The following is a 12,015-nucleotide window of genomic DNA, read 5'->3' as shown; positions in this document are numbered from 1 at the left end:
GCTGTGACTGAAAGATGCAAAGCTTTGTGACTTTCAAGGCAGATCATAAATGGCAGTAAGACTTCTACCTCATTCTGTTGGGATGTTTACTCTAAACCCGGCCACCTTGTCAGGAGGAAATCCGGACAGCCCATGGAAAAGCCCATATGGAGAGAAGCCAAGGCCTACAGCCCTAGCTGAGCTCCCAGCTGAAAGCCAGCACCAATTTGCCAGCTTTGTGAGTAAGCCATCTTGAAAGTGAATCCTCCAATCCCAGTCAAACCTTCCCACCTTGTCCTGCCCAAATTGCAGATTTATGAGTAAAGTAAATGATACTTGCTATTTTAATCCCCCAAGTTTTGGGATGGTTTGGTATGCAGCAAGATAATTGTTAGGGATTTTAGTACCTGAAAGTGGAGTGCTGCAAAAACAAAAACCTAAACCATAGGGCACTAGCTTTGGAACTGAGCACTGGGCAGAAGGTAGAAAACGAGTGAGGGCCTTTGTCAAAACTCAAAGAATAGTAAGGAGAATGTTATTAGAAGCTGGAGGATAGAAGACCCTCGAAGAAGAAATGTTGGATAACATTGTTACCTTCAGGAACAAGGAAAATAGAGGCCAGGCACGGTGGCTCATGCCTGTCATCCCAGCACTTTGAGAGGCTAAGGCAGGTGGATCACTTGAGGTCAGGAGTTTGAGACTAGCCTGGCCGACACAGTGAAACCCCGTCTTTACTAAAAATACAAAAATTAGCTGGGCATGGTGGCTTGCACCTGTAATCCCAGCTACTCGGGAGGCTGAGACAGGAGAATCACCTGAACCCGGGAGGCAGAGGTTGCAGTGAACCAAGATTGTACCACTGCACTCTAGCCTGGATGACAGAGAGAAACTCTGCCTCAAAAAAAAAAAAAAAAAAGGAAAATAGAGAATATAGTTAATGAACTCAGTGATCTACTAAGGAGATTCTCAAGTAGAAGATTGAAAGTACCAACTGGCAGTTTCTGGCTTCCTAAAGTAAAATGTGAGGGAAAAAGATAAACTCAATGAAGAACTAGTAAATATAAGTGAACAATGAACTTCTGAGTTTGAAAAGAAAACTTTCTCATTCACATCTGTCCAAGCAGCAAATAATAACCAAATTCAGAAAGGGATTCACACCAAAGGTGGACTATAATACCCTGTGTCACAACTTCAGAAGGATCCAGGGCAGTGCCTCAGAGGACCTGTCCTCTCTTAAACACAAGGTTTCTAAGAATGGTTAAGGTGACGTGCCACTGCAGTCTCACAGGGAACCCAAAGGAGAGAATGGCTGATCTCAAAGAGATTTATGGGTGTGGTATTTGTATTGTAGCATAGCTGGATTATAAATTGGTAAACACTCCAGTTTGGTTTTTCTTTTGTTTTGTTTTGTTTTATTTTGTTTTTTTGAGATGGAATCTTGCTCTGTTGCCCAGGCTAGAGCGCAGTGGCTCGATCTTGGCTCACTACAACCTCCACCTCCCGAGTTCAAGCAATTCTCCTGCCCCAGCCTCCCAAGTAGGAGGGACTATAGGTGTGTGCCACCATGCCTGGCCAATTTTTTAAAAAATTTTTTACACTTTTATTGAAGTAAAGGAACATACAAAAATACATATACTATAAGTGTTAAAAATTCAATTATCACCAAGTGAATTCATCCATGCAATCTTAATCCAGATCAAGAAACAGAACATTACCAATATCCCAGAAGATCCTTCTGTGTGTTCCCTCCTCAAGTGTATTATTATTATTTTTTAATTATAGTTAATTATACTTTAAGTTCTGGGATATGTGTACAGAATGTGCAAGTTTGTTACACAGGTACACATACTATGAACAGCACTCATATAAAACAGCAACCTTAACTGATAAATGTTGTGTGTTCTGACTGCTCCACCATCTGGCTGTTCCTCCATCGCCCTCTCCCCCAGCTTCCCTATTCCCTGAGACACAGCAATATTGAAATTAGGCCAAGTAATAACCCTACAATGGCCTCTGAGCATTCAAGTGAAAGGAAGAGAATCGCATTCTTCACTAAAAGGAACCAGGGATTTTTTGCCAGTTATGGATGAGCAAAGAAAGTGGTTTCTTGAGATGGAATCTACTCCTGGTGAAGATGCTTTGAACATTGTTGGAATGACAGTCAAAAGCTGAAAATGATTAAGATTAATGAGAAGAGCATGTCAAATGTATTTGAAATAGGCCAAAAGCTTGGCCTCTTGGGCCAAACAGCCAAGTCATGTGTACAAAGGAAAAGCTATTGAAGAAAATTAAAATTGCTACTCCAGTGAACATGCGAATGATAAGAAAGCAAAACAGCTGTGTTGCAGATATGGAGAAAGTTTTAATGGATTGAAGATCAAACCAGCCACAACATTCCCTTAAGCCAAAGCCTAATCCAGAACAAGGCCCTACCTCTCTTCAATTCTCTGAAGGCTGAAAGAGGTGAGGAAGCTGCAGAAGAAAAGTTGGAAGCTATAAGAGGTTTAAGGAAAGAAGCTGTCTCAGTAACATAAAAGTGCTAAGTGAAGCAGCAAGTGCTGATATAGTAGCTGCGGCAAGTTATCCAGAAGACCTAGCTAGGATGACTGATGAAGGTGGCTATACTAAACAACAGAGTTTCAGTGCAGATGAAATAGCCCTATATTGGAAGAAGATGCCATCTAGGACTTTATTTATTTATTTATTCATTTCTTTTGTTTATTAGTAGAGACGGGGTTTCACTGTGTTGGCTAGGCTGGTCTCAAACTCCTGACCTCAAGTGATCCTCCTGCCTGTGCCTCCCATAGTGCTGGGATTACAGGCATGAGCCACCGTGCCCAGCCCAATCTAGGATTTTAATAGCTAGAAGGAGAAGTCAATGCATGGCTTCAAAAGACAGGCTGACTCTTTTGTTAAGGGATAATGCACCTGGTGACTTTAAGATGGAGCCAATGTTCATACTATTCTAAAAATCCTAGGTTCCTTAAGAATTATGCTAAGTCTGCTTTGCCTGTGCGCTAGAAATGGATCAGCAAAGCCTGCATGACAGCAAATCTGTTTACTGCATGGTTTACTGAATATTTTAAACCCACTGTTAAGAACCACTGCTCAGGGAAAAAAAAAAAAAAAAAAAAAATCCCTTAAAAATAACTGCTCATTGACAATGCACCTGGTTACCCAGGAGCTCTACTGGAGATGTACAAGAAGACTAATGCTGTTTTCATGCCCACTAACACACCAGCCATTCTGCAACCCACAGATCAAGGAGTAATTTTGACTTTCAAGTCTTTTTGTTTGTTTGTTTTTGAGACGGAGTCTTGCTCTGTTGCCCAGGCTGGAGGGCAGTGGCGTTATCTCAGCTCACTGCAAGCCCCACCTCCCTGGTTCATGCCATTCTTCTGCCTCAGCCTCCCAAGTAGCTGGGATTACAGGCACCTGCCTCCACGCCCAGCTAACTTTTTGTATTTTTTTTTTTTTTTTTTTTAGTAGAGATGGGGTTTCACCATGTTCTCCAGGATGGTCTCGATCTCCTGACCTCGTGATCCGCCCGCCTCGGCCTCCCAAAGTGCTGGGATTACAGGCGTGAGCCACTGTGCCCGGCCCTAATTTTTTTAAAAGGAAAGTTTGACTTGAATGACTCAGAGTCCTGAAGACTATCAGCACAACGGCTTAGATATCCTGGTGCTACACTTTCACCCTCTCCCCGAGGGTCCCTGTAAGAACCGTTTTTGCCTGAGCAGGGATGTGCTTGATGTTTCAGGAATCACTGACGTTTCAGGACGTGGCCGTGGACTTCACCAAAGAGGAGTGGGACCAGCTGTACCCTGCCCAAAAGAACCTCTATCGAGACGTGATGCTGGAGAACTACAGGAATCTGGTTGCACTGGGTGAGGATGGTATCCCTGTGAAACTGGAAGCCATTCACGTGGGTTTATTTCCTGAACTAGTGGAAGCCTCCAAAGCTTTTGTGAATATAGTTTGGGCTGGGACAGAAGAACACTAAGCAGTTTTGGAGTCAGAGACCTTTGTTTTCTGCTCTTTCTCCTCTGATGGAACGTCTTGATTGAGTTTGAGATGAGTAGCTTTATTTTGCTGCCTCTGAAGTCTCCCCTCCAGAGGCTCTAAAGACTGAAAAAGTTGGGAATGTGTCTGAGAGAGAATTTTGTTCCCAGTACAAACTCCTAAGATGTATGTTACTCCCATGAATAGGGTATCAGCTTTATAAGCCAGAGGTAATTGCGCAGTTGGAGCTAGAGGAAGAGTGGGTGATAGAAAGAGACAGCCTGCTGGACACTCATCCAGGTAAGTGCACGCTCTTGGGCACTGCTGCTTAATAAGGGAAAACAGCCACTTCTGAACCACTCAGTGGAGTGCTCCAAAAATCTCCCCTGGGATTTAAGGAATACTAAGCCTTTTGAAAAGAATCAGTTCGTATTTGATATTTTTCTGAAGTTGAAATGGCTGCCTTATTTTTTCTCATTGAACAGATGATATATACTTATTGTTTTAAAAATGCACACAAAACAGAGGTTATTTTGAAGGTATCCATTTAAACACCCATAAATACCTTGATATTGCAGATATCCACACAGCACTTTCTTCATATTTTTTTTGATATTGCAGATATCCACACAGCACTTTCTTCATATTTTTTATTTACACATCCCCTCTCAGTATTCTTTAAATCTTTCTTTTCCATGAGAGGTGATCCGAGAATAAATTTTTTAAAAAGCTTTCTTTTCCATGTCAAAAATCTTCTGCCATTTTAATCTATTTTTCATCTTTTCTTTTTCCTTTTATCATCAAACTCTTGACACTTGTCTACAACCCACAGCCTAATTTCTAATTCTCTTGCTCTCCTTTGTGATACTACCCCGATTCCTACCTCTGCTACTAACATTGTTTTCTTGGAGATTACCACTAATTTCCTTCCAGTCAAATTGAGTGGCTACAAAGCCAGTTAGAATTGTGTTGACTTTCCCTTCTTGAAATGTTCTTCCACCCTGGCTTGTGATGCACACGATTCGTGTCTCCAGCCTCTCTCCGTATCTCCCCCTGCCCCTTTTCTGCATTTTCTTCCTCCTTATTCTCCTAAAGATATGTATCCCTATGGACTGGCTGTTCTACTCTGCAGTAAAGTGCTTTTAAGTAGCCCTTTTGTATCATTTTTCCATTTCTCCATTTCTAGTCCCAGTATTTCGTCCACATTCTCCTGTCAGAATTGAGATTATGGCTGGGCGCGGTGGCTCATGCCTGTAATCCTAGCACTTTGGGAGGCCTAGGCAGATGGATCACCTGAGGTCAGGAGTACGAGACCAGCCTGGCCAACATGATGAAACCCACTCTCTACTAAAAATACAAAAAATTAGCCGGGCGTGGTGGCCTCGCCTGTAGGCCCAGCTACTCGGGAGGCTGAGGCAAGAGAATTGCTTAAACCTGGAAGCGGAGGTTGCAGTGAGCCAAGATCATGCCACTGCACTCCAGCCTGGGTAGCAGAGCAGGTCTCTATCTCAAAAATAAAAAACAATTTAGATTATATTTTTGTTTATTAGTGTCATGCTGTCATTTTACTTAAATATTTCTTTTTTTGTTTTTTTTTTCCTGAGATGGAGTCTCGCTCTGTCGCCCGGGGTGGAGTGCAGTGGCGCGATATTGGCTCATTGCAAGCTCCACTTTCTGGGTTCACGCCATTCTCCTGCCTCAGCCTCCTGAGTAGCTGGGACTACAGGCGCCGGCCACCACACCCAGCTAATTTTTTGTATTTTTAGTAGAGACGGGGTTTCACCGTGTTAGCCAGGATGATCTCAATCTCCTGACCTCGTGATCCGCCCACCTCGGCCTCCCAAAGTATTGGGATTACAGGCTTGAGCCACCGTGCCCAGCCTACTTAAATATTTCAAAACCTGGATCTGTTGGCTTTATAATGTCTTCTTTAAATCATTCCCTTAAATACGGAATTTCTTGACCCAAAAAAAAAAAAAAAATCCCAACCACCTTAGTTTCTTATTGCTGGCATACCACCTACAATGTTCTGCTTGACTGTTTTAACAAGGAGTGGACTGCTGACTGTACACCAGATGCTGAGTTAGGTAGTTTCTACTCTGGTCCATGACACCAGGTGAACCTACCCCATCTCCGTGAGTTCCCACTCTGGCTCTTTGCTCTGGTATCTGGCTTCATCATTTGGACTTGGTTTTCTGTCATTCAAACTCTTTGGCTTTTTCAAGTTGACTTTGACTTGGCTGTCCTTCTTGCTTTTAATGCTCTAAGTGATCTTAGGTAGAAAACCTTGTTCCTGGCTGGGCACAGTGGCTCACGCCTGTAATCCTAACACTTTGGGAGGCCGAGGCGGGCAGATCACGAGGTCAAGAGATTGAGACCATCCTGGCCAACATGGTGAAACCTTGTCTCTACTAAAAATGCAAAAATTAGCTAGGCGTGGTGTCGTGTGCCTGTAGTCCCAGCTACTTAGGAGGCCAAGGCAAGATAATCGCTTGAACCCAGGAGGCAGAGGTTGCAGTGAGCCGAGATCGCACCACTGCCCTCCAGCCTGGCAACAGAGTGAGACTCTATCTCACAAAAAAAAAAAAAAAGAAAAAGAAAAGAAAACCTTGTTCCTGTTTCAGCCTCCCTGAGATCTCTCAGCCCCACTGAACCAGAATTTTCACCTAACCAGTGCTCACATTCCAAGAATAGAACTGGTAATTAAGACATTTTGTCAAGAAGCCCGGGCACCTTCCCTGACAATGCTGGGACATATTTCTGCAGCCTTCCACATCCCCAAACCTGCGGAGTAGGAAACTAAAGGAACAAATTAGAGAACTCCCTTTTCAGGTAAATTTCCAGGGCGGGGCTATTCCTTCCCCCAGGCACATATGCTGTCATCGGTAGGACCCACACTGTTTCCTATTGTGTCCCTCTCCACAGACCCCCAACTCGAAAAAATAATTGCTAACTTAGGAAAACTTCCAGATTTTGGCCAGGCGCAGTGGCTCATGGCTATAATCCCAGCAGTTTGGGAGGCTGAGATGGACCATCACTTGAGATCAGGAGTTCAAGACAAGCCTGGCCAATATGGTGAAAACCCATCTCTACTAAAAATACAAAAATTAGGCACATGTGGTGGCATGTGCCTGGAATCCCAGCTACTCAGGAGGTGGAGGTAGGAAAATCGTTTGAATCTGGGAGGCAGAGGTTGCAGTGAGCCAAGATTGCACCACTGCACTCCTGTCTGGACAACAGAGTGAGACTCTGTCTCCAAACAAATAAGCAGAAAACTTCCAAATTTCATTGTGCACCTATATGTGCATGCCCAGGGCTCTTGGTTCACAGATAAGCTTGAGCAAGTGTGTTTTTTTTTCACATCTCTTATCAGGGACAGGCAGCCTAACCTCTTCTCTAAAGAGACTGCTTGCATTTCTTCAGTATCCTGTGAAACAAAGTCAGTGATTCCCCTGAGAGGATGTAGTAAAACATTTGTTTGTCAGGGGGCTAAGAGAATGACAGAGCTTATGCAGCCTAATTCTGCATGCCCACTAGGGTACTGCATGCCTCAATGTTACTGACATTTGCTGGTCCTTATTTATCTAAAATATTTTCTTAAGCTGAGACCTGGAAAATACCCAGTAGATTTAGCAGCAAGAAGATTGGGAATTATATTATTGAGAGAAGTGATGGGGGATGATTAGAAGAACAGTCAGTTTGTACATTGTTGCATGAACAACAGGGGGAGGTTTAAAAAGAAAAAATTAGAGCTAGCAAGTGTGTAATATTCTTATAAGCAGCTAGAGTGAGAGCTGGGCACAGTGGCTCATGGCTCACACCTATAATCCCAGCACTTTGGGAAGCCAAAGCACATGGATCACAAGGTCAGGAGTTTGAGACCAGCCTGAGGTTCACCAACATGGTGAAACCCCATCTCTACTAAAAATATAAAACTTAGCCAGGCGTGGTGGTAGGTGCCTGTAATCACAGCTACTTGGGAGGCAGAGGCTGGAGAATCTCTTGAACCTGGGAGGCAGAGGTTGCAGTGAGCCGAGATTGCACCACTGCACTCCAGCCTGGGTGACAGAGTTAGACTCTGTCTCAAACAAACAAACAAAAAAGAAGCAGCAGCTAGCTAGAGTGAGGAGTGGGAAGGGGAAATAATAAAGAGGATATTAGCAGCCAGAATAAAAGGTAGTGTCAAAACAGGATTGTTCTAGGCCGGGCTCAATGGCTCATGCCTAGCACTTTGGGAGACTGTGGAAGGATCCCTTGAGCCCAGGAGTTCAAGACCAGGCTGGACAACATAATGAGACCCCTGTCTCTACAAAAAATTTAAAAGTTAGCGGGATGTGGAGGTATGAGCCTGTAGTCTCCACTACTTGGGAGGCTGAGGTGGGAGGATCATGAGCCTAGGAAGTCGAGGCTGCAGTAAGTTATGATGGCACCACTGCACTCTAGCCTGGGCAATAGAGCAAGACTTTGTCTAGAAAAAACAAAAGAATTGTTCTAAGCAGGAACAATTTTACTTGTTTATAATGCTGATGGGAAGGAACCAGTAGAGAGGACAAGTTAAAAATAGATACAGCTGGGTGCGATGGCTCACGCCTGTAATCCCAGCACTTTGGGAGGCCAAGATGGACAGATCACTTGAGGTCAGGAGTTCAAGACCAGCCTGGCCAACATAGTGAAACCCCGTCTCTACTACAGGTACAAAAATTAGCTGTATGTGGTGGCGTGCACCTGTAATCCCAGCTACTTGGGAAGCTGAGGCACTCGAATCACTTGAACCTGGGAGACGGATGTTGCAGTGACCCAAGATTGCACCACTGTACTCCAGCCTGGGTGACAGAGCAAGACTCCATCTCAAAAAAAAAAAAAAAAAAAAAAGCTACAAGAGATGGAGCAAGGTTCTAGAAGAAATGGGAGTGGGATTAGAGGGAAGGACATTAGGGTGACTATATATATCAGTAAATTTGTCAATGGAAGATTTGGGGGAGTTCACACATGATGACTTCTGTTTTCTTGGCAAATTAGGAAGCAGTGTCCTTTGTTGAGTGTAGGGGAATTGGGAAGGCAGGTAGAGGACTCATGGTGCATTTGCTGAAGCTTACAAGGGTCAATGGAAGCTGACCAAAGACAAGCAGAGGCAGCACTGAGCAGTGATGAAGGCCCCAGTGAGACTCTGCCCCATACAGCTGTGGTTTCTAATTTGCATGAGTATGCTCTTTCTCCTGTTTTATTTAGCACTCGAAAGGGTTTATAGGACAGGGGCTGAGGGTGTTAGATTTTGGGGACTATTGGAGGAAAACTGTGTGAAACTGTATGAGAGTTAATTCAAGTGATTTGACAAGTCTAAGAAGTGACAGGAAGTAGAATGAGGCCTGAAGAAGACTTAAAACTAGAAGACCAAGAGAGTCAAAGAAATGGAGATGTAGAAGAGGTAGAAAGAGGCAGAATGTGAGTAAAGCAGGAGAGTGTTACAATGAGTTGGAGATTTCTTACATGGAACAGGCAAGGTCCACAATATGAATGTATTGCCATATAAGTAGACTGTTGAAGGTGGAACAAAGGTGAAGGCCCAAACAACTACCAGTTAGATTACAAGATGGAAGAGAAGCACCCATGCAACAGCAACTGAAAAAACACCTAGGAATAAACTTCAACACGAGATAGGCAATACCTTCATAGAAGAAACTTAAATACTTCTGACAGACACAAAAATAAACTTGAATAAATAGGCATGCCAAGATGGCAATGTCCCTACTATACATGTAATACAATTCCATAAAAAGTGCCCGCAGGCTGGGTGCTAGGGTTCACACCTGTAATCCCAGCACTTTGGGAGACCGAGGCAGGTGGATTGCTTGAGTCCAAGAGTTTGAGACCAGCCTGGGCAACAGGTTGAGAGCCCATTTCTACCAAAAAAAAAAAAAAAAAAAAAAAAAATTAGCCAAGTGTGGTAACGCATGCTGGTAGTCCCAGCTACTCAAAAGGCTGAGGCAGGAGGATCAACTGAGCCCTGGAGGTCAAGGCTGCAGTGAGCTATGATTGCACCACTGCACTCCAGCCTGGGCAACAGTGTGAGTCTGTCTCAAAAATAAAAAATGTGCCTACAAGAGTTTGAGAGGAAAGCTAGGTAAGCTTATCTAAAGTTCATGTGGAAAATCCAAAGCACAAAAATTATCAAGAAAATTCTGAAATGGAAAATCAATAAGGGAGATTATTCCTACTAGATATTTAAAATATACAGTAAAATTTCATTAATGAAGTCAGACCAACTGAACAGAATAGACAAGTCAGAAGTAAACCCAAATACTTGTGGGCATTTAATAAAAAGACATTATTTTAAATAATGGCATCATTTCAAATTAGGAGGTGAAAAGTGGGCTTTGTAGTAAAGTGTTGAGACAACTGGTGCTTTTGAAATGTGCACCTCTTCATATATGGTAGGTAGCCATCTAGAGAGAGACAAAATTGGATCTATAGCTTACCCCTTGAGCCAAGATAAGCTCCAAAGGAAACAGATTTTACACATAAAACATGAAACTATAAGAGATCTGTTAGAGGCTGGGTGCAGTGGTGCACACCTGTAGTCCCAGCTATTCAGGAGGCTAAGGCATGAGAACCTCTTTAGCCTGGAAGATGGAGGTCGCAGTGAACTGAGACTGCGCCACTGCACTCCAACCCGAGTGAGAGAGCAAGACTCTCAAAAAAAAAAAAAAAAAAAAAAAAAAGAGAGAGACCTGGAAGAAAACATGGGAGAAATCTTTTATAACCTTGAAATGGGGGAGTTTTTTCTGACTATGATTTAAAATCCAGAAGCCATTAAAGAGGAGATTCATATGTATTCAATACACACAAATCCAAAAATTCTGCATGGTATAAAATAATAATTCTGCATGAGGTAAAACAATAAACTAAGTAAAAAGATAAACAACAATGGAGGAAAATATTTTCAACTTATGTCAAAAGAGCTCATCATCCATTAATGTTATAAAATGCTCCTCTAAATTAATAAGAGGCCAACAGCCCAATAAAAATAATATGAACAGTTATTTTTCTTTTTTTGAGACGGGGTCTCACTTTGTTGCCCAAGCTGGAGTGCAGTGACACGATCTCCGCTCACTGCAACCTCTGCCTCCTGGGTTATGAACAGTTCTTAAAGGAATCCAAATACATTTAACATATGAAAAAATGTTCAGTCTCAGTCATAATAAGAGAAATGCAAATTAAAGCTACACAAATTATCTTGTCTACCAGATTAGCAAGAGTCGAAAAGTTTGGCAATATACACCGCTGGGTCCATGAGGAGGAAAGCACTCTCGTACATTGCTGGGATCAGATGAACTGGAAGTCAGCATAAAGATGTCCTAGACCAGTCATGGGACTTCCTTTCCACATACCTTGTTTGGCTTTGTAGGCTCTTTGGATGAAAAATAATGTAGTCTAGAGTAACATGTTTTTGTAAATAAAGTTTTATGGGAACACAGCCACACTCATTCTTTTACATAAGAAGCGGGAGGATTGCTTGAGCTCAGGAGTTCAGGACCATCTTGGGCAACATGATAAAACCCGTAGCCACAAAAAGTACAAAAATTAGCTGAGCATGGTGGTGCACACCTCTAGTCCCAGCTACCCAGGAGGCTGAGTGTTGAGCCAAGAGGATCACTTGAGCCTGGGAGGCGGAGGTTGCAGTAAGCCGAGATTGCACCACTGCACTCCAGCCTAGGTGACAGAGAGAGACTGCCTCAAAAACAAAACAACCAAAAAAACTTTGTCTATGGATGCTTTCACCCTGCAACAGCAGAACTGAGTACAACAGAGACCATCTGGCTCAAAAAACTTAAAATATTTACTATCTGACCCTTTACAGAAAAAAACTTGTCAACCTTGCCAAAGCAATAGTTGTAAATTATTGTTGACCACCACTCATTAAAAAATGCATTTTTCGGCCGGGCGCAGTGGCTCAAGCCTGTAATCCCAGCACTTTGGGAGGCCGAGACGGGCGGATCACAAGGTCAGGAGATCGAGACCATCCTGGCTAACACG

At 43.1% G+C, this 12,015-nt stretch overlaps 1 protein-coding gene across 1 annotated transcript in view; it reads left to right on the top strand.

Annotated features, from left to right (window-relative positions):
• Positions 1 to 12,015, top strand: part of ZNF713 (zinc finger protein 713) — a 28,169-nt gene that overhangs the window by 5,384 nt on the left and 10,770 nt on the right. Inside the window, exons 2-3 of the mRNA XM_011968758.1 lie at positions 3,740 to 3,866; positions 4,189 to 4,281. Coding sequence (XP_011824148.1) covers positions 3,740 to 3,866; positions 4,189 to 4,281 — 220 coding nt within the window. The remainder of the gene's footprint in view (positions 1 to 3,739; positions 3,867 to 4,188; positions 4,282 to 12,015) is intronic.

This window comes from Mandrillus leucophaeus, unplaced genomic scaffold (genome assembly GCF_000951045.1).
Source record: "Mandrillus leucophaeus isolate KB7577 unplaced genomic scaffold, Mleu.le_1.0 Scaffold859, whole genome shotgun sequence".
Classification (NCBI taxonomy): Eukaryota; Metazoa; Chordata; class Mammalia; order Primates; family Cercopithecidae; genus Mandrillus; species Mandrillus leucophaeus.
The sequence above is the reverse complement of the archived record's forward strand: the minus strand, read 5'-3'. Positions and strand labels throughout refer to the sequence as shown.